Source organism: Opisthocomus hoazin, chromosome Z, assembly GCF_030867145.1.
Source record: "Opisthocomus hoazin isolate bOpiHoa1 chromosome Z, bOpiHoa1.hap1, whole genome shotgun sequence".
NCBI classification, from domain to species: Eukaryota; Metazoa; Chordata; class Aves; order Opisthocomiformes; family Opisthocomidae; genus Opisthocomus; species Opisthocomus hoazin.
Genome location: NC_134454.1, coordinates 86459621 through 86480793, shown reverse-complemented (window position 1 = coordinate 86480793; position 21173 = coordinate 86459621). Strand labels below are relative to the sequence as shown.

The window sequence follows — 21173 nt, the reverse complement described above, 5'->3', positions numbered from 1 at the left end:
CTGACACCGGACCCCGCGCTGCCAGGGCGCCTGACGCAGCGGGGTATTTTTCTGAAAACCGCATTTCTGTCGGTATTTTTCAATAATTTTACATGTATCGATACCTTCCCTCACCGACTGAGGGGGGGGGGAAACACTTCCGGGCTGCGCCCCGCCCCACTCGCAGCAGTGGGCGAGGTTTCGCCGGCAAAAGGGGAGGAGCGCGCCACCGCCATTTTGTGGAGAGAGCGCCGGGCCGGCCGCTGTCCGCAGCCCGCTTCAGTCTCGCCCGGAGGAGCCGCCGCCCGCCGCCGCCATGCTCTCCGCCCGTCTGGCTGCCGCCCTCGCCCGCTCCCTGCCGCGGCAGGCCGGCCTGGTGAGCGCGCACTCGCCTCCCTACCGCGGGAGAAGGCGGGGGGGGAAGGGGTGCCGCCGCCATCTTGGCGGCCGCGGTGACATTGAGGGGCCGCGGCCTCCCGCTCTGGGGCGCGTGGTGCGGAGGGGTGCGTGTGTGCGCGGGGGTCGCCTCGGCGCCGGGTGCCAGCGGGGCCAGGCCCCCAGCTGAGGGGCGGGGGTGCCCTCACCTGAGGGGCCGGGGGGTCTGGGGGTTGGCACTGCCGGCGTTCGCGTCTGGAAGCTGCCAGGTGACAGCCGGGGTTAGGGTTTGAGCTGCCAGGCTTTGCCGGGGGGTGTTTTTTTCTCTGTGGTTGTGGGGAAGGCGAGGGAGTCGATCCCGGCCGGTGTCCCTTGTGAAGGTGAACGGGAGAGAGGCCTGCCCAGGCGTTCAGAGAGATGGCGTTGACGCTGTGCAGGGGACTGTGCTTGGGAGGCACGACTACAGTAATCTTTAATGCATTTATTGTCTCAGGTTTGTTTTTTTCCTATGAATTTCTGCTCTCATATTTATTCCAGCCATGCTTCAGAAATTCTATAGTTAGATTATTTCTTTTTTTTTTTAAGAGGACACAATTTTATTTCTGCTGTGTGCAGAACCATGATGGTGCGCTGATTTCACAGAATCACAGAATACTAGAGGCTGGAAGGGACCTCTGTGGGTCATCTAGTCCAACCCCCCTGCCGAAGCAGGGTCTCCTACAGCAGGCAGTTTGCACTAATGATCAAGGAACTTGTTGGAGGAAAAACCAAACCCTAAATCCAGTAGTTCAGGAAATTAATCTGTTACGTACGCATCCATAATTCCCTCAGCAAGAAGTTAGGTAATGTATCAGATAGTGTCTTTTGTTCTTTTACTTAGCAAGTATAATTTATGTTTAGTATTTACCCTAATGTTTTACAGCATTCCAGGTTTTTGGTGGTCACAGCAAAGGTGGCGAAAAAGGGGCGGTGTTGCTTTGGGAGCTGCTGTGATGGTGACATCAGTGCAATGCAGGAAAATGCAGCAAGCAATTCAGAGCAATCTCCTTGCTCTAAATCTGTCTCTGTTTAATATTCACCTCTTCTTGCTTAGTATTGCTGGACGTAGTTCCATAACTACAGCTTGCAGATGGAGTGCAGTGGAGCTTAGCGCAAAACTGAGACATGTTAAATGTATAAGCTCCTGTTCAAAAATTTTAGTGTGTTATCTCTTAAATTTTTTTTCAATGATTGAGGAAATCTCACTGTTGCTGAAACAATTGCTTATTTTAGATTTCCAGAAACACCCTTGGCGCGGCATTTGTTGCTACAAGAAACATCCATGCTTCCAAAACAAGCTTTCAGAAAACTGGTGAGTCTGAGAAAGGTCTTCATGTCAGAGTGCCGTTAAGAACTTGCTCTGTCAGACTAAAAGGAGTTTGAATATGGAGTGTGGGATTGTGTGTGTCAGTTGACAAAACGCTTGAGGATATTTGTGTACGGATAGCATTTAGCAGTGAACTGTCTGTTACACAGTCACATCCAGAAGACTTCACTTTAATAACTATCCAAATTATGCCCAAACTGAAGGAGTGGTTGCATGTCAGCTGGGTTACACCATTTAGCTGCTTCACAAGAATTAAATTCTCCTACAGAGTTGTCTGAAAAAACGCCTCTTAACTCCAGTTTCCTGTCTTGTTTGTAACAGTATGAAGGAACGGATGACTTTCCCAGTCCTGCCTGGATGTGACCTTGTGTCCTTGAGTATTTTTGCTGCCAGCTTATTGGTGCTTACAGAAGGCAGTGGCACTGCATAGCTGTATTTTTGGTAGTGATTTATGTATGATTTTTGAAGTGGTTTGGGGTGACGAAAGGTACAGTTTTACAGTGTTATTTACTGTTTCCTAACGGAGGAAATAAAAGTTGTTGGAATTATATTGCCAGACACATTTGAGGACGATGGAGAATACATTTTTATAGCTTATGTTGGACAACTTGCTCTTTAGATGTATTGAGTTCTTTTAAATATATCTGGACCTTGGATTACAAATTAGTCATAATTAGGGTATTTTGATGCCCCCAGTCTAAGTAAATGCTCTTCAAGCAGAGCTAGCATGTCAGTTCTCGAAGTCTAATATAATTGCGTTCAAGAAGAGATTGCTAATAGTGTAGGACATACTGAAGGAAACGGAGAACTAAGCAGCCATCAGTGTTTTGATTGAAGCTGGCTCGTTGTGGTGAGTTGAAGCTCCTTTTATTGGCTATGAATACAGAAGCTGTTACTTATCTTGCACATCCTATGTAAGGAAGAGTGTTGCTTGCTAGATCTTGTGGCATACCTGAGAAAGGTATCTTGGCTTGTGAATTCAAGACAAGCTTACTGAATTCATATGGTGCCTTAATGTGCTAAATCTGGTTGGAAACTTCTCTTTCCAGGCACTGCTGAGGTATCCTCTATTCTTGAGGAGCGTATTTTGGGAGCTGACACCTCTGCGGAACTTGAGGAGACTGGCCGTGTGCTCTCGATTGGTGATGGTATTGCCCGTGTGTACGGCCTGAGAAATGTCCAGGCAGAAGAAATGGTTGAATTCTCTTCTGGTCTGAAGGTAAGCTTTCACTAAAGCGGTTTGTTTAGCCTAGAAATACAAAGTCTTCTTTTTAAGGAGAACCTGAGACTGTGCTTGGAGTTACCCATGTGGATCTTTACAGACTTTACTGCAGCTTCAGCACATAGTAACTGGTTGAAATAATACTTGCAAAAGCAAATATTCTTTGAATTTTTAATACTTTGCAAAAGCAAATGTTATTTCAATTTGTAATACTGTGCTTTCAATATTAGTATATGGTTCTTGGCCAATATCTGAGTTTTATCTGTCCTCATCTAGGACAAATCTGGCACTGGATTTTTATTTTGGTTGCAGGTTGGCTTTTCTGTTCAGTGTTGAATAATAGCCTCTGTGCTTGTGTACCCTGTGTAGTTTGCTGATTTCTTATAGTCCTAAGAGTAGACTAGAGTTAAAAAGGTGACTGTTCTGAGTACTGCAGCATCTCCTCTAGTATTTTTAATGACTTAACTCACCTTAGGCCGAGGAGAGGCCAATGCTTTTTCCTTGTCCCGTTCCTAGGCAGGAGAGAAATGTTGTGTTTGAACTCTGCTTATCCTCTCCATTATTTTTAGAGAGATAAGTGACTTAATCCTAGACTGCTGCGAGTATGATTAATTTTGTAGCAAGCTGAAGGGTGAGGCAGGTTCTCTCACCAGTATGGAAGAGTATAGCAGTCATTGTATGTAAAAGCAGCACATTGACTGTTGTTACAAGTAAGATTGAGATAGATGATGTTGTGTGTTCTACACTGCAGAATAACCTTATCGGTATTAAACTGTCAAAATTTCATAAATGTCGGCGTAAGTTTTCTCAGGATAATGTGATCTTTGTCCTAGGGTATGTCCTTGAATTTGGAGCCGGACAACGTTGGTGTTGTCGTGTTTGGTAACGACAGACTGATCAAGGAAGGGGATGTTGTGAAGAGGACTGGTGCCATTGTGGATGTGCCAGTTGGGGAAGAGCTGCTGGGCCGCGTTGTAGATGCCCTGGGCAATCCAATTGATGGGAAGGTAAGTGTAACTAGGTGTTTGCTAGCTCTGCTTGTATCTGTGTGATACAGACTGCAACAGGTTGTTTCCTCTCTTTTAAGGGTCCTATTACATCTAAGACACGTAGGAGAGTTGGCTTGAAGGCCCCTGGGATCATTCCCAGAATCTCTGTGCGTGAACCTATGCAGACTGGTATTAAGGCTGTGGACAGCTTGGTGCCAATTGGTCGTGGCCAGCGTGAGCTGATCATCGGTGACAGGCAGACTGGGTAAGTCATATGCCCAAGCTAAAAACGCTTCCTTAAACGGAGACTCAAGTACAGTGTGCACCCATGTACAGAGCTGAACACAGCTGCATGGGGGCTGGGAGAACTGCAGGCAGCTTAACTTGCTGATCTCTGTGTTACACAGGAAAACTTCAATTGCCATTGACACAATAATCAACCAGAAACGATTTAATGATGGAACAGATGAGAAAAAGAAGCTGTACTGCATCTATGTTGCAATTGGCCAGAAGAGGTCGACTGTTGCTCAGCTGGTGAAGAGGCTGACTGACGCAGGTACAGATCTTTGAAGATGGTTGGGCCTGTTCTCATTACAATGCTGAATACTACTGTGAACTCTCCTAGCTGCGAGTGTGGACAGAATTATTTTCTTATTAAATTAGTGAACTACCTGCTTTTCTGGACAAGAAATCTTTCTAGGTATTTGGGGGAAAATACCTTCTTTTGCTGCATTGCATTGGAAGACTAGTGTAAGGACCCAAAACTGCTGAATTGCTTCTGGAAAAGTCACCTTCCTTGTTTTTTTTTAGCAGGGTTCAGAAAGCTTCCTCTTGGCAGTCAGACAGGCCTGATGGCAAGCTATTGCCTACAAGTACTTAAGGACTTGGCATTTGTTTCATATGTCTGCAAGTCAGTGTGAATGACCATGGAGACACTTTACTTCAAAATACAAACTTTACAGCCCAAGTAATGGAAGGGATGAAATGATAGCACCTTTTCAGAAGCTGTGATCTTGTTGACCAAGGCTGCATATGTAACAGCTTGCAAGACCTTATGGCACCTCAGGCACCTTATGACTCTGCTTGACTAGCAGGAAAATAAATCCATTTTAAAGAAGTAGTTTGTTTGGTACTATGAAGCAAAGGGTGATAACCTCATTGCAAAAGCCAGGAGATCCCAGACTGTAAGGCTGAGTTACTTCTAGAACCAAAGTGTATCTTAGTGCAAGTTTAAACTTCCATTTTGAATGGGAGAGGAGTCTGCAAGCGTTAGACATTGGCTGCCACAAACTTGCTCTTGCAACTTGTGGAGTTATTTGAGCTAATGGGTGTGTTTGTCTAGTACAGTGTTCTTTCCTGTGACAGTGTAGTAGTGCTCCCTGGGCTTGCTTCAACAGCGAGTACTTCATGTGCGTGTTGTATTTGCTGATTGCAGGCATGGTGAGGTAATGAACTTACGGTGTTGTGTGTCTCCAATTCTTTCCAGATGCCATGAAGTACACTATTGTGGTGTCTGCCACAGCATCCGATGCTGCACCCCTGCAGTATCTGGCTCCCTATTCAGGCTGCTCCATGGGGGAGTACTTCAGAGACAACGGAAAACATGCATTAATCATCTATGATGACTTATCCAAACAGGTCAGCAAACACTGTTTATAGGCCTCGTAGTCGAGCACTGGTGTTTGTAGCTGTAAGATCACCTCAGGTTTACAAATTCAGAATTTTAAACAAGCTGCTGAAGTCTGAAAGCTGTCTTTACACCACGCAGGCTGTTGCCTATCGTCAGATGTCTCTGCTGCTGCGGCGCCCTCCCGGTCGTGAAGCCTACCCGGGTGACGTGTTCTACCTGCACTCCCGCCTGCTGGAGAGAGCAGCCAAAATGAACGATTCCTTTGGGGGTGGCTCTCTGACCGCCTTGCCTGTCATTGAAACGCAGGCTGGTGATGTGTCTGCTTACATTCCAACCAATGTCATCTCCATCACTGATGGGCAGGTAGGACTTCTTCACATGCCAGTACTTCGGTGTAACCTACTGGCAGGTCTCTGAGGAGGCTTCCAGGCTTCTGACCAAGGCAATAAAACATTTCTCTCCTACAGATCTTCTTGGAAACGGAGTTGTTCTACAAAGGTATCCGTCCAGCCATCAATGTTGGTCTGTCTGTGTCCCGGGTAGGTTCTGCTGCTCAGACCAGGGCTATGAAGCAGGTAAGCATGAAACTGCTGCTCCTCCTCCCTCTGGAGATGAGTAGTATGTAGGGTTCTCAACCCGTTTCGCTCTAAAGAGTTGTGAACACAGAGGGAATAGAGCTTTGGATTCCTTAGCGTTACGAAATTACAAAAGAACAGACTTTGGGGGTCTCTTTGATATCTCCATTGCTTGCTGAGAGGGGCAGGGGGGGAGAAAGGAAAATAGTCTCAGCATGAAGTTGTGGTACTTGTAAAGTTTCAGTGTGCTGAACTGGGTACTGATCTAACCAGAAATAGAGAATGGTCTCTTAATCCTGTGCTTTTAGTCCACATACGGAATTGGAGAGGTTTAATATCAACTGTCACCTTTTTGGGGAGGAATAAAGTGCTTATGTTAAAAGGCCACGCAGACAGTGGGATATTTAGATGTGAATTTCATTGTTGGAATCTCAAGATTCGCTTGACTGGTATGCAAGGCAAAGCTGACTGGTGACCAGTGTCAGCTGAAGGTAACCTGCAAACCAGTCGATGCGTTCAGAAAGCGGTCAAACTCGGTCTGCCCTGTGTCGTGTGTTGTAGGTGGCGGGTACCATGAAGCTGGAGCTGGCTCAGTATCGTGAAGTAGCTGCCTTCGCTCAGTTTGGGTCTGATCTGGATGCTGCCACACAACAGCTGCTGAACCGCGGTGTACGTCTGACAGAGCTTCTCAAACAGGGACAGTATGGTGAGTGTCTTGGGCGTGACAGGTCTGCGTTCCCCGTTAGTCTCGTGTGCTAATGAGGTTGGTCTCTGTGGCAGCGTTTACCGTGTCTGTTGTGTGGAGGTGGTAAACGCCGACTTGCTTGAACCGTGTTGAATACGTGGAGTTGATCCTTCCGAGAAGGACTCTGTGTCATGCTGTTGTGTCCTGATGTAAGAGTTACCAGTGGTGTGACGGCTTTCTTCTCTGCAGTTCCCATGGCTATTGAGGAACAGGTTGCAGTCATCTATGCTGGTGTAAGAGGTCACTTGGACAAGCTGGAGCCCAGCAAAATCACTAAATTTGAGAGTGCTTTCCTAGCTCACGTACTGAGCCAGCACCAGGCCCTCCTCTCCACAATCAGGTATGATGATTTATCTTACTTCATCCCGAGGGTATTGACTTGGTGGCTGGAATGCAGATAGTGATCACTGAACTGTTCATTTAGTGTGTCCTAGAACATCGGGCGTTAAGCTGCTTCTGCCAGAACTGGAGCTTAAATCAGCCCCTTCCCACTGTCCTTGCACTGCCATCCACAGCTCAGCTGCTTGTCTCGGTTTTCACTCAGAAATTCAGCTGATGCTTAAAATGAACCCACTGGAATTCACCTCTGCTGATGTGATACTGAAATCACTTAGTTCCCATGGTTTTGACAGCTTTAAACCGTTGCAGTACTGTGGGTTAAGCGCCGCTCACTGCCTTCGCTGTCACCGAGTGGGCTGCTGGGGCTTGAGTGCTTCCATAGTCCTGTCCTGTAAACCGGGTCCTGGCTTGTCATGAGCCACACCGCGTGCCGTGCGTCTCTGGGGCGTAGCTCAGCAGAAGATGGAGCCTTGCTGAGCTGCGTGCAGCTCTTCTGAAAGACTTGTTGACAACCTGCGTTCTTAAACAGGACTAACTTTTTTAGGAGAAGGGATGTTAGGGTAGCTTCAGTGGTACAGCTTCGTGCATTGAAATGTGCATTCATCTGTTAACTTTGTTAGAAATTGGAAGGTTCATTGCAAAGTGGTTTTTTTCTTCGTAGCCTTAGTCAGGGATCGACTCTGTATCTGTTCCTGCGGCAGTTTAACTAAACTCTTTCGACAGGACCGAAGGGAAGATCTCTGACCAGACAGAAGCTAAGTTGAAGGAGATAGTTACAAGTTTCCTGTCTACTTTTGAGGCATAAACTCTGAAAACTGTCCCAGCAGACCACGCTGTTGTCGTGATCCTGTGCTCCAGCTCCATCGAAGACTTCAAAGTACGTGCGACTTGAATGTACAGATCTCAACCAGAATAAAAGTTTCCGTGTAAAGGGCTGGCGTGTTCTGTTCTAAACGGTGCTGCCTGAGCAGCGCACGCCTGTCAGACCGCGGCGTTGAACTCCCCTGGGTGTGGGCTTGCTGAAGGGACCCCGGTAAAGGGGGGGACGTCGGAGCTGTTGGGTGGATTTTTGCTAGACAGCTGGTCTCGGAGGAGGGCACGCAACCGGGGAAGCACTTCACGCCGCCTCGTCAGGGGTGGTAACTAATTGGACCTCCCAGCGTTCTCTGGCAGCATTCCTGGGAGCCGCTGTCGAGCCCGTCCCGGTGCCCGGCTGTCACAAGACGGGTGCTCTCAGGACTGGCTGTCCTTTCCTAGCAGCAGTGACCGCTGGAGATTCAAATGCCACCGTCCTCTGCAGCTGACTCCAGCTCTGCCAAGAAGCTGCGTTCGTTAGTGGTTCATGGCGGAGCTTGTGTCTCATGTCCTGGCTTTTTCTGCATGGTACGATGTTTCCCGCTGTGAGAGCTTCTGTCTGGGATGTGGTAAAGTTCAGTTTGAAGTTGCTCGGTTTTGTGTGGTGTGTTCAGCTGTGCCCGGTGCGCTGGAACTCGGTCCTTCGTCCTCGGTGAGCCGCTGTGCCGCCGTTACCTGTGACCGGGGCGGCTGCTGGGGCTGTGGGCTCCATCCCCAGCTGACTCCTCCACGGGAGCATTCCACCGCCAGGTCCAAACCTGCTGCATGGCCACCAGCTGGGAACGCTGTGTCTGAGCCTCCCGCACAGTCCCAGGCTAACGAGCTGCTGCGTTAATGGCTGGAGTGCTTTGAGAGTGTGAGCGCTTACTCTGCGGTACGGGAAAAATTAAACCCTTATTTTCAGTCCGGAAATGTCAGAAGAGCGCGGTGCTCCTGGAGGAGGGCTTCCCGCGGCGTTGCTCCTGCCTTGCCCAAGCAGGAAAGGGGAGGGGGAGGTTTCAGGTGGATGTAAGGAAAAATCTCTTTACTGCAAGAGTGGTCAGGCATTGGACCAGGCTGCCCACTGCAGTGGTGGAGTCCCCATCCCTGGAGGGGTTCAAAAAACGTGTAGATGTGGTACTTGGGGACATGGTTCAGCAGGCCTGGTGGTGTTGGGATGATGGTTGGACTTGATCTTAGAGGTCTTTTCCAACCTTAATGATTTTGTGAACCCTGTGTCTGCACATGGGTCCCGAACGGGTGCCTGGGAGGCTTCCTGGGCGAGATGGCGTGCGGGGGTGAGATCTTTTTGCTCAGGCTGCTCTGCATCGCTTGTCCCTTCTGGGACAGCTTTTGCAGCTTGCAGAGTGACCGGACCCGTCAGTCACGTGTTGCTGTGCTGCGTTTCACTTCGGTGTGACACCGAGCCCACGGGTGTCTTGGTCCAGGATTGCACAGAGACACAGCAGCTGGTTCTGGTGACAGGTAAATACTCCAAAGTTCTGACTTCTGCCTGGTTGCTGCTGCAAAGTGGCCGGGGACAATTTCCTGCTTGGTGGGGTGGGTCGCTGATTTGGAAAAAATCACAGTTTTGGCGCCGTGTTGTGCGGTGCACGACTGTTGTCACAGAATCCCAGCATGATCGTGGTTGGAAGGGACCTCTGTGGGTCACCCAGTCCAACCGCCTGCCGAAGCAGGGTCACCCAGAGCAGGCTGCACAGGACCGCGTCCAGGTGGCTCTTGAATATCTCCGGAGAAGGAGACTCCACAGCCTCCCTGGGCAGCCTGGGCCAGGGCTCCATCACCCTCAGAGGGAAGAAGTTCTTCCTCATCTTCAGCTGGAGCTTCTTCTGCTTCAGTTTGTGCCCGTTGCCCCTTGTCCTGTTGCTGGGCACCACTGAAAAGAGTCTGGCCCTGTCCTCCTGACACCCACCCTGCAGATATGTAGAGGCATTTATTAGGTCCCCTCTCAGCCTTCTCTTCTCCAGGCTGAACAAGCCCAGCTCCCTCAGCCTCTCCTCGTAGGGGAGATGCTCCAGTGCCCTCATCATCCATGTAGCCCTCCACTGGACTCTCTCCAGTAGCTCCTCATCTTTCTTGAACTGGGGAGCCCAGAACTGGACACAGCACTGCAGATGAGGCCTCACTAGGGCAGACTAGAGGGGAAGGAGAACCTCCCTCGACCTGCTGCCCACACTCCTCTTGATGCATCCCAGGATGCCATTGGCCTTCTTGGCAGCCAGGGCACACTGCTGGCTCATGGTGAACCTGTCGTCCACCAGCACACCCAGGTCCCTGTCCACAGAGCTGCTCTCCAGCAGGTCCATCCCAAGCCTGTACTGGTGCCTGGGGTTGTTCCTTCCCAGGTGCAGGACCCTGCATTTGCCCTTGTTGAACCTCATCAGGTTCCTCTCTGCCCAACTCTCCAGCCTATCCAGGTCACGCTGAATGGCAGCACAGCCTACTGGTGTGTCTACCACACCTCCCAGTTTGGTGTCATCAGCAAACTTGCTGAGGGTACATTCTAACTCTTCATCCAGGTCACTGATGAAGTGAGTTAAACAAGACTGGGCCCAGTACTGACCCCTGGGGGACACCACTGGTTACCAGCCTCCAACTAGACCCTGTGCTGCTGGTGACAACCCTCTGAGCTCTGCCATTCAGCCAGTTCTCTATCCACTTCACTGACCACTCATCCAGCCCACACTTCCTGAGCTTCCCTAGGAGGATATCATGGGAGACTGTGTCGAAAGCCTTGCTGAAGTCGAGGTAGACAACATCCACAGCTCTCCCCTCATCTACCCAGCCAGTCATGTCATCGTAGAAAGCTATCAGATTGGTCAGGCATGATTTCCCTTTGGTGAATCCATGCTGACTACTCCTGATATCCTTCTTTTCCTCCACTTGCTTGATGATGGCCTCCAGCATGAGCTGCTCCATCACCTTTCCCGGGATGGAGGTGAGGCTGACCGGCCTGTAGATCCCTGGGTCCTCCTTCTTGCCCTTTTTGAAGATTGGAGTGACACTGGCCTTTCTCCAGTCCTCGGGCACCTCTCCTGTCCTCCAGGACCTCTCAAAGATGATGGAGAGTGGCTCAGCAATGACATCCGCCAGCACCCTCAGCACTCGTGGGTGCGTTCCATCGGGGCCCATGGATTAGTTGTCTCCGTGCAGGTGATGCTGAAGCTGCAGGGCTGATGGTGGCCGTTGCGTGCATGGTCCTGAGCTGTTCTGTCCCCACTTCGGGTCTGGACCCAACTCAGGCCTGTCTGCCTGTCCTAAAGCGTGCCCTGCCACTGCAGTTGGATCAGACGGAGAAAACTTGGGAGAATTTGTTCCCGGATTCGCGCTTTGGAGGTTTTTTGCGTGATTGCAGCTGGGCAGATGGCACCACAGCTGACAGATGTTCACATGTTTTAGCCTGGAGACGAGAAGGCTGCGAGGGGACCTTATAAATGCCTACAAATATCTGCAGGGTGGGTGTCAGGAGGACGGGGCCAGACTCTTTCCAGTGGTGCCCAGTGACAGGACAAGGGGCAACGGGCACAAACTGAAGCAGAGGAAGTTCCAGCTGAACATGAGGAAGAACTTCTTCCCTCTGAGGGTGACGGAGCCCTGGCCCAGGCTGCCCAGGGAGGTTGTGGAGTCTCCTTCTCTGGAGATATTCAAGACCCACGTGGACAAGGTCCTGTGCAGCCTGCTCTGGGTGACCCTGCTTGGGCAGGGGGTTGGACTGGGTGACCCACAGAGGGCCCTTCCAACTCCTACCACGCAGGGATTCTGTGAAGTCACTAAAACATCTCAAAGCCCCGACTGAAACCTCTCGGGTCCGGAACCGGGGATGTGACGCAGCCGCGAGCGCTGGAGAACTCCGTGCGAGCCCCGCTTCTCCAGTACAAACCCCGGCGGCGTCTGCCGAGCGGCGAGGGGCTGGGGTCACGTCAGTCAGCGGATAAACTCGCTTTGTCCCAGCCGTCCCCGCGCTGGAGCCGGGGCCGCGGGGGTGATTCCTCCTTCGCAGCCCCGCGTCCCGCCGGAACCTCCCCGCAACGCCCCGTCACCCCCCGCGAAGGCGCTGCCGGTTGCGCGGGCACCCTCCGCTCCGAAACACCCCGTCCGGGCCCGCGGCGGTTGGCGTCACCCGTGGGCTTCCCCCGCGGGTGGGGACGGGGCGGGGCCGGGGCGGGGCCGGAGGGCCGCGGGGCGGGGCCGCAGGACCGGTGCGGGGCGTCCCGGCGGCGGCGGCGGCGGCAGCATGCGGGAGGCGCGGTTCAGGGACCACTTCTGGGTGAGTCGGGGGGACCCGGCCGGGGCTGGGGGTCACAGCTGGGCCGGGGGGGTCACCCCTCCCCGGTCAGGGCCGGTGGTCGCGGGGTGCCGTTGATGGAGGCTCTGAGCATCCCCCCCCCCGCAGCCGCTGCCCGTCCACGCGTGTCCCGAGCCCCGGTGGACTTTGCACCCAAAACAGACCCTGGCGAGCTGCCGGTGCCGGGCTGGGGGTCTTCTAACGTCAAATGGCCACCGTGGCCAAAAAAGGGGTCCTCTGACGTCGAGCGAAGCCCCGACTACGAGCGAGTCCCTCGGCGCGCTGCCGCCGAGCCGCGGGGGAGAAGCCACGGTTCGGGGAAAGGCGCAATTTATTCTTCCGAGCCCGAGCTGCGGTTTCAGGAATGGAGAAGTGCGGAATGGCCGCTGCTCCGCCGCAGAGCATCGGCGCGGCGGCGGCTCGGTTCCTCTTGGTGCGCGGGGCCTTCGTTCCAGGTACCGGCAACCAGCAAACAAATTGCGAAACGCTGTCGCTGCGGGCTGAAACCCCCCCGCCGGCCAATGGCGCCCGGGGTCGCCCGGGTGGTGCCTCGGAAGCAGCTCCTGTCTTGCAGGATAGGGGGGAAGATGTGCGGGTGCTGGGTTCGGGGCTCCTGCGTAAGGGGGGTAAACACAGGGCTCTGGGCTCTCCCAGCGTCACAGAATCACAGAATGGTTGGCAGGGACCTCTGTGGGTCACCCAGTCCAACCCCCTGCCCAAGCAGGGTCACCCAGAGCAGGCTGCACAGCACCGCGTCCAGGCGGGGCTGGAATATCTCCAGAGAAGGAGACTCCACAACCTCCCTGGGCAGCCTGGGCCAGTGCTCCGTCACCCTCAGAGGGAAAAAGTTCTTCCTCATGTTCAGCTGGAACTTCCTCTGCTTCAGTTTGTGCCCGTTGCCCCTTGTCCTGTCGCTGGGCACCACTGAGAAGAGTCTGGCGAGCAGTGTGCTGCCTCTCCACTGCTGGGGGAGATACAAAACTGGTCTCAGTATTGTCCTCACGCCTGCCCGCCTCCTTTTATAGCTAACGTGGCGATTTACTGAATAATCCTCTTTCTGAGCCCGAAAGCATCGGTCCTGCCAGCGATGTTACTTGGCTTTTCCCTTTCCGAAGCCTGTGCGCTTCCCCCCCAACCAAGGAAGCGTGCCTGGGGCAGGGGCTGGATGGGAGCGTGGTGGACGTGACTCAGTGGAGAGATGGAGGCCCCGCGGCGGTCGCTTGGCCCGTGGAAAAGGCAGGCACCACCCCAACCCGTCTCCACGCCACGTACCGGTGACTGTTCATCAGCTGCGAGGGCTGAGGAGGGAGGGGGGGGAGCGAGAGATGGGCAGGAAAAACCGAATTTAGACGAGGTGCAGAGGGCTGCTCATGTGGCTTTGGTCTGCTGTGAGAGAGCGCAAGCTTCCTCCTGCAATTTTTCCTCTTAAATTACCTTGCTTAAGCCAAAGAGGGAAGGAGAACTCTTTGCCAGAGCAAGTGGTTTCACAGTGATCAGGACAACCTGATGGGAAAGGGGAGATTTCAGGGGGGTGGTCGCAGGGGAGGGATGCTCCAGTCAATGGGACGAAGTCGAAAAAATAACCAAACTCCCCAAAAGCCGAACCATTTTCAGCGCTGCGGCTTCCAGCTGTGAAACGTGGCGGGTTGTGAACAGCGACTGCCGAATTTCCTTGTGGGGTTTTCTTTTTCCTCCGCCGGGGCGGCGGGGCCGTGCCTCAGGCCTCACCTGGGGACTGGTTCAGCTTTAAACCCCGCCAGTTCTGGTTTCTTTGGCGAGATGTGTGTCCGTCTTTTCCTGCACCGGGACCTGGTGCCTGCCGGAGTTCATGGAGTGATGCTCGTGATGCGCTGCGCTGGGAAAGCACGCTGCGAGTTCGCTCTCTGCGTTTGAGTTCGCTTACACTCCTGGGTCTCAGCACAGGATAAATTCCCTGAAATAAAGGGGTTTGCTCTTCCGCATCCTACTGCAGCCTCCTGCTTGCCCAGAGGCCGAAGTCCGAAGGTGCCCGAAGCGGCACATGAGGGCCAGCGTTGCCCCAGGTGCCCCCGCTCTCATGACACTCCTTCCCACAGCCTGTGCTGCTGGCAAAAATGCTCTGCAAAAATGAAAATACCCCAGAGACCATGCCTGTTTCCTCTTGCCCTGCCTGTAGTGATTGCCAAGAGTTGAGCAAGTGTGGGGGTTTTCATTTGTTTTTGCAACCTGCTGTTCTTTCACTCTACGAGAGCTCTTCCCTCACTTTAACAATTCTCTTGGTGCGTGCCTGGTTCTCCCCAAGCCTGTTCTTGACGAGGATTTTGGGTGACCCAACAGCAAAGCTTTGGGTCTCATCGTTCGGTCCTCGTGGGCACCTGTAAAACTGTGTGTGTGTGGAAATAGAAATGATAATAATGCTGAAACACACTTTAAAACTGATCTGTTGGCTAACAGCTCGCAATCTGGAGGGTGGGTTCTCGGTCATTTTGCTTTTGGTGAGACGAAAGCAGTGCTGTGCTCTCCACAGTGTGTCCCAGGGTGCACTAAGAAGAAGCGTTTGGTAAAACATGAAAAAAACCCCGAGCAAATAATGCTGAAGACTGAGACTCGCTGACTCCCACCGAGGTTGGTCTGGTCAAGAAATTTTTGAAAACAGGAGTTAAGTGTCTAAATCTCTTAGGCACTCTCAAATATTTATTTGTCACATCAGGAAAAAGTGATGCTGCTAAAACAATCCATGCCTCGGGCAAGTCATCTGCAGCAAAAGCAGCACCGGGCGCATTTAATTTCCTAACAAAGCACGTGGCCAAGTGTCTGAAAACACTTATTTACTCCCCAACGCGTAGGAAAGAGCTGTGGCGTCTCTTTTTTTGCAATGGCAGCCACGAAGCGTGGGGGAGCAGAAAGGCTTTGCCCTCTGCTGCAGAGCAAGGGAGCGCTGGTGTCCGCAGAGGAACCCGCTGCCACGGGTTACGGACGGTGTTTTGCCAGCGCTGCGACCCGCTGTATTTCTTCATCGCCATCATTTTGCTTTTTTTTCAGCCTCGTGTGTCTGGCCGGGGACAAACTCCCTTTTTCCGCGTCCCCGCTGTCAGGGCACGGCAGGGGCTGCCGGCCCCGGGCTCCCGGGTTGATTCCCCGGCTGCTGACTCGCGAAGTGACGCTGGCCGGGCCGTTTCACTTCCCCGTGCCCCTGCTTGTCCTTCTCCAAACGGGGACGGGCTTGGCAGAGCTCATCGGCAGCGTTACAAAACCCTCGGGTCGTCGCTGGGAAGGAACAAGGTGGGGTTTGCGGGAAGGAGTAACTGCATCGAGCGGGAGTAGGTGCGTTGGCACAGGGGGGAGGAAACTTCAAAAGGAAGATTATTAATCAGAAAGCCGCTTTCCGCAGGGTGCCGTGCTCAGGCGGGTGAATTTGCAGCGAGTGCTTTTCCTCCCCGCGATGAGTTTTTTCTGTCCTGTGGTCCCTGCCTGGTTAGGGGATGGGGAGGAACTGCAGCCTCTCACGGCATCTCCTGCTCTCCGCACCCTGCTCCCTGCAAGCACCGGTGCAAGCGTTTCTCTTGGTCTCACCAAGGCCAATGGGATCCTGGGATGCATCAAGAAGAGTGTGGCCAGCAGCTTGAGGGAGGTTCTCCTCCCCCTCTACTCTGCCCTGGGGAGGCCTCATCTGGAGTACTCTGTCCAGTTCTGGGTTCCCCAGTTCAAGAAAGATGAGGAGCTACTGGAGAGAGTCCAGCGGAGGGCTACGAGGATGATGAGGGGACTGGAGGAGCTCTCCTACGAGGAGAGGCTGAGGGAGCTGGGCTTGTTCAGCCTGGAGAAGAGAAGGCTGAGAGGGGACCTTAGAAATGCTTACAAATATCTGCAGGGTGGGTGTCAGGAGGACGGGGCCAGACTCTTTTCAGTGGTGCCCGGCGACAGGACAAGGGGCAACGGGCACAAACTGAAGCAGAGGAAGTTCCAGCTGAACATGAGGAAGAACTTCTTCCCTCTGAGGGTGACGGAGCCCTGGCCCAGGCTGCCCAGGGAGGTTGTGGAGTCTCCTTCTCTGGAGATATTCAAGACCTGCCTGGACGCGGTGCTGTGCAGCCTGCTCTGGGTGACCCTGCTTGGGCAGGGGGTTGGACTGGGTGACCCACAGAGGTCCCTGCCAACCCCTACCAGTCTGTGATTCTGTGATTCTGTACTGATTGTGAGCAAGAATAGCACAGCCATTTATTGTTGCATGGTGCTTCTGACTGCTGAAATAGTCATCCAGCTCCTGCTGTGTTTCTCTAAGCAGATAAGGCTGAGGAGAGATACTAAGAGCTCCACAGAAGTGAAGAACTTTCAAGCGATGGTCTGTGACTTGTGCAGTGCCCCAAACCTTTTGTTTCTGGGAAGGCTGGGACAGACTGCTCAAGGGTAGGAAGGCTCTGCAGAGGGATCTGGACAGACCGGATTGATGGGCTGAGGCCAGCTGTGTGAGGTTCAACAAGGCCAAGAGCCGGGTCCTGGACTTCGGTCACAACGACTCCAGGCAACGCTGCAGGCTGGGGGAGAAGTGACTGGAAAGCTGCCCAGCAGAAAAGGACATTGGGGTGTCGGCTGACAGCCGGCTGAACATGAGCCAGCAGTGTGCCCAGGCGGCCAAGAAGGCCAATGGTAACCTGGCTTGTATCAGGAATGGTGTGGCCAGCAGGAGCAGGGAGGTGATCGAGCCCCTGTACTCGGCACTGGTGAGGCCGCACCTGGAGTGCTGTGTTCAGCTTTGGGCCCCTCATTCCAAGAAGGACATTGAGGTGCTGGAGCGTGTCCAGAGAAAGGCAATGAGGCTGGGGAGGGTCTGGAGAACAAGTCGTATGAGGAGCAGCTGAGGGAGCTGGGGCTGTTTAGTCTGGAGAAGAGGAGGCTGAGAGGGACCTTATTGCTCTCCACAGCTACCTGAAAGGAGGACATTGTAGTGAGGTGTGGTCAGGATCTTCTCCCACGTAACCAGTGATAGGATGAGAGGCAGTGGCCTCACGTTGCGTCAGGGGAGATTTAGATTGGATATCAGGAAAAATTTCTTCACCAAAAGGGTTACCAAGCACTGGAACAGGCAGCCCAGGGAAGTGGTGGAGTCCCTGTCCCTGGAGGTATTTAAAAGACATTGAGTTGTGGCTCTTAGGGACATGGTTTAGTGGTGGACTTAGCGGTGTTAGGTTTATGGTTGGACTTGATGATCTTAAGAGTCTTTTCCAACCTGAATGATTCCATGAGTCTATGATTCTCCCATGCCATTGGCTTCACAAGGTGTGTGTTTGGAGGGGATTTTCCACGTCAAGTGGGGTAGAAGACAGAAATGTCAAGCTCAGCAGCTTTCCTTTCAGCTGTGACTCACACAAGGTCATAATGTGACTTTAGACCCCTACTAGAGCACTTTACCCCCTCTTTTGTCTCAAAGTGCAAACAAAACCCAGATCATCGAAACAAGAACATGAATTCCTTCTCATGAAGTCCATCAGGAGGATGGCACAAACCCAGGCAGCGGATCGGGAAGGGTGGGGGCACATCCTGCTGAGCCACGTGGGCTCGAGAAACATCAGCTGCTGCTTTGTCACCTTGAAATCATCTGTTTGGAGTTTCCATGGGCTGTTCTCCAAATAGCATGTGGGCTCAGAGCTCTGCCCAGTGGGGAGGACTAGGACAGCCACCCACTGCGGGGCGGGAGGAGAAATGCGTGTCCTCCTGCATCCCTCTGGTTAGGGAGGGCTTGGTGTGACTTCTCATCCTCCATACCTGTCCTTGGCTGAGTTTATTATGTCTTTAAATCTCGTTCTCTGCACCCGTGTCTCTGTGCTTGCCGTGTTGCCCTTCCTCTTTCATTGCTCCCTGCCAGCCCTGCCTTTGGGAAGTCCCACGGGCAGTCACGCTGGTCCTTTTTATTCTTTCTGTGCCAACATCTGCCCAGAACGGTTCTGTGAAGGCTGGTTTCACAGCATACTGCCCTGCCAAGCTCCTTCTGGCCCAGGAGCTCCTACTGCTTGGAAGCAGCTCTTTTAGAAACCTCAACGGTCTCTGTTACCTTCTGTGTCTCCATAACACCTTGCACTGTGAGGTCTGGTCCAGCCATGGGCACTTAGGAAATTCATACATGCTGGAATTAAATCCTTTCTACTGGAGGAGGAAGAGTGATAAAATAAAGCGCTTAGCACACGTTTTTGAGGGATGCTCCCCATTTTCCCCCCGGCAGCTCTGCCTGGCACGGCCAGCCCAAGTGTCCCACGCAGCAGAGCAGGACGGAGGAGCCTTCAGGTGCCCCCGGACACGCAGCGATGTGGGTCTGACCACTCCGTCCTGCCCCGGCTTGCAGTGACCGACAGTTGTTCTCCGCATCCACTTTATTTCCTTTGAAACTGGGGATAGGAAATCAACTTAGGATGTTTCTGCATTTTGCAGCTGTCATGAAGACCGACTTTGGTGCAAGCGTGTTTCCTTTCTCACAGATTCGATAAGCAAACGCAAACTGAGAACCGGTTGTGGGTTTATCAGTAATATGCCCATGTTGGAGAGAACTTTGTGCTTTGTAAAGAAACGGAAACTGTTCTGGTTTCTGCTTAGGTCCTTCTCACAGTCCTGTCTTCCCGTGCATCTCACGGACGGAGCAAAGCGGATCTGGGATTCCTGGGGATTTCCTGCAGGTCCCACCCCACCAGATCTCTGCTTCATTTCTTGCTTTCTGGCCACTGATGTTCGAGTCCTTGACTCCTTAGGGAAGGCCACATGATTAAATCCTTCATTTCTCACAAGTGCCAGCCCTGTTCCTCCTCGTTTCTTGCACGGGGTACGAACTCCTGAGAAATCCCCCCCACTGCCAGCCACGCTTCGATGTCAGTTCTCTGCATACTCTCATCCTGGCTTCGAACCATTCACTGGATCTCTCCGTCCTGCCATTATTCCTCTTGAAGTTTCTTAATAACTGTTTGTGGCTTTTTCTTCCTTTCCCCGAGTTTCATATATACTCCTACCATTGCTTCCTTTCTGCAGCCTCTTTCCCTATATTCCTTGCTCCCATATGTGCTGTTCTACGCAACAGCCAATGGGTCCCCTTTGCAGAAGACGACAGATAGCACCTTCTGCTCAGCTCCCTGCGTCTGCTTCAGGCTTCTTCCAGGGAATCACAGAATCACAGAATGGTGGGGGTTGGAAGGGACCTCTGTGGGTCACCCAGTCCAACCCTTCTGCCAAAGCAGGGTCACCCAGAGCAGGCTGCACAGGACCTTGTCCAGGTGGGTCTTGAATATCTGCAGAGAAGGAGACTCCACAACCTCCCTGGGCAGCCTGTTCCAGGGCTCCGTCACCCTCAGAGAGAAGAAGTTCTTCCTCATGTTCAGCTGGAACTTCCTCTGCTTCAGTTTGTGCCCACTGCCCCTTGTCCTGTCGCTGGGCATCACTGAAAAGAGTCTGGCCCCGTCCTCCTGACACCCACCCTGCAGATATTTAGAGGCATTTCTAAGGTCCCCTCTCAGCCTTCTCTTCTCCAGGCTGAACAAGCCCATCTCCCTCAGCCTCTCCTCGTAGGAGAGATGCTCCAGTCCCCTCATCATCCTCGTAGCCCTCCGCTGGACTCTCTCCAGTAGCTCTTAATCTTTCTTGAACTGGGGAGCCCAGAACTGGACAGAGTACTCCAGATGAGGCCTCCCCAGGGCAGAGTAGAGGGGAAGGAGAACCTCCCTCGACCTGCTGCCCACACTCCTCTTGATGCACCCCAGGATGCCATTGGCCTTCTTGGCAGCCAGGGCACGCTGCTGGCTCATGGTTAACCTGTCGTCCACCAGCACTCCCAGGTCCCTCTCCGAAGAGCTGCTCTCCAGCAAGTCCGCCCCAAGCCTGTACTGATGCATGGGGGTGTTCCTCCCCAGGTGCAGGACCCTGCCCTTGCCCTTGTTGAACCTCATCAGGTTCCTCTCTGCCCAACTCTCCAGCCTGTCCAGGTCACGCTGAATGGCAGCACAGCCTGCCAGTGTATCCACCACACCTCCCAGTTTGGTGTCATCAGCAAACTTGCTGAGGGTACATTCTAACTCTTCATCCAGGTCGTTGATGAAGAAGTTGAACAAGGGGAAGGAAACAACAAGTTGAACAAGGGAAGGAAAGCTCATGGTCAGAGCATACCTCTTTGTATTGTCACACACTAAGGAGCCCTGCTCTTGGCTCAGGTCTCCAGGGTGGTAAATCCTCAATAGTCATAGGGAAAAAATCCTTTTTTTTTTTTTTTTTGTCCTAAGGTGCTTCCAGGAACAGGTATGAGGAAAGGATAGAGTAGATTTAGTCAGCCTTTGTCCTAGCCCACCTACATCATTGTCGTGTGTCTGGTTTTTTTTTAATAAGCAACACAGCACAAGGTACGTTTTTAAGAAGTAATTTGAAGGAAAGCAGTGATCCTTCAGAAGTCTGTGGGAAGTTTGAGTGGCACTGTGGGGCTGAGAGCCATGGGCTGGAAGATGGGGCTTGGCTACATAGATGGTGGAGGGACCTCTCCATGGCTATGATGTTTCGGGGGGGAGTGAAGAAGCTGGCTGTGTGTGAAGTGCTGGAGGGCATACAGCAGTGGTGGTGGAGGACCTGGTACTTAGAGAAATGATCTTTGCAGTGGTGTTTTATATTGACGTGTGGGACAGTGTTGCTTTCTGCAAGGACAAAGACAAGGCTGTTGCAGCAGCAGTCATTGGGTGCATCCATACATTACTGTGAGGACAGTGAGAAGCCCATAAGTCAGTGACCCTGCGCAGAAAGGTCTGATAAATTCACCTCCAGCCCAGACACAGGCTCCTACAGCCAGATGTAGGGTGATGCCCGGAATAGTGCAG

At 52.7% G+C, this 21173-nt stretch overlaps 2 protein-coding genes across 6 annotated transcripts in view; both read left to right on the top strand.

The window, feature by feature from the left end:
• The first annotated feature begins 182 nt into the window (after positions 1 to 182).
• On the top strand, positions 183 to 8151 carry ATP5F1A (ATP synthase F1 subunit alpha). The gene is made up of 12 exons (XM_075447174.1): positions 183 to 355; positions 1627 to 1705; positions 2770 to 2939; positions 3776 to 3949; positions 4030 to 4196; positions 4339 to 4487; positions 5418 to 5569; positions 5700 to 5924; positions 6029 to 6136; positions 6698 to 6842; positions 7071 to 7221; positions 7944 to 8151. Exons 1-12 carry the CDS (start codon positions 296 to 298, stop codon positions 8023 to 8025), a joined length of 1662 nt encoding a protein of 553 aa, XP_075303289.1. The 5' UTR covers positions 183 to 295; the 3' UTR covers positions 8026 to 8151.
• An 88-nt stretch (positions 8152 to 8239) lies between these two features.
• PSTPIP2 (proline-serine-threonine phosphatase interacting protein 2) overlaps positions 8240 to 21173 on the top strand; it is a 28408-nt gene continuing 15474 nt past the window's right edge. For 3 of the 5 annotated variants that reach the window (XM_075447176.1, XM_075447178.1, XM_075447175.1), the window contains exon 1: positions 8240 to 8603. In XM_075447176.1, the coding sequence (XP_075303291.1) occupies positions 8502 to 8603 (102 nt within the window). In that variant the 5' untranslated portion in view covers positions 8240 to 8501. Of the gene's footprint in view, positions 8604 to 12264; positions 12343 to 21173 lie in introns of those variants that run through there. The other 2 variants (XM_075447179.1, XM_075447177.1) reach the window with 2 other exon arrangements.

Bases quoted from the DNA above. Each gene is read 5' to 3' on its own strand.
- ATP5F1A (XM_075447174.1), top strand. From the start codon at position 296: ATGCTCTCCGCCCGTCTGGCTGCCGCCCTCGCCCGCTCCCTGCCGCGG. The intron at 4,197-4,338 runs GTAAGTCATATG...TGTGTTACACAG, and splicing joins ATCGGTGACAGGCAGACTGG to GAAAACTTCAATTGCCATTG. The intron at 6,137-6,697 runs GTAAGCATGAAA...CGTGTGTTGTAG, and splicing joins AGACCAGGGCTATGAAGCAG to GTGGCGGGTACCATGAAGCT.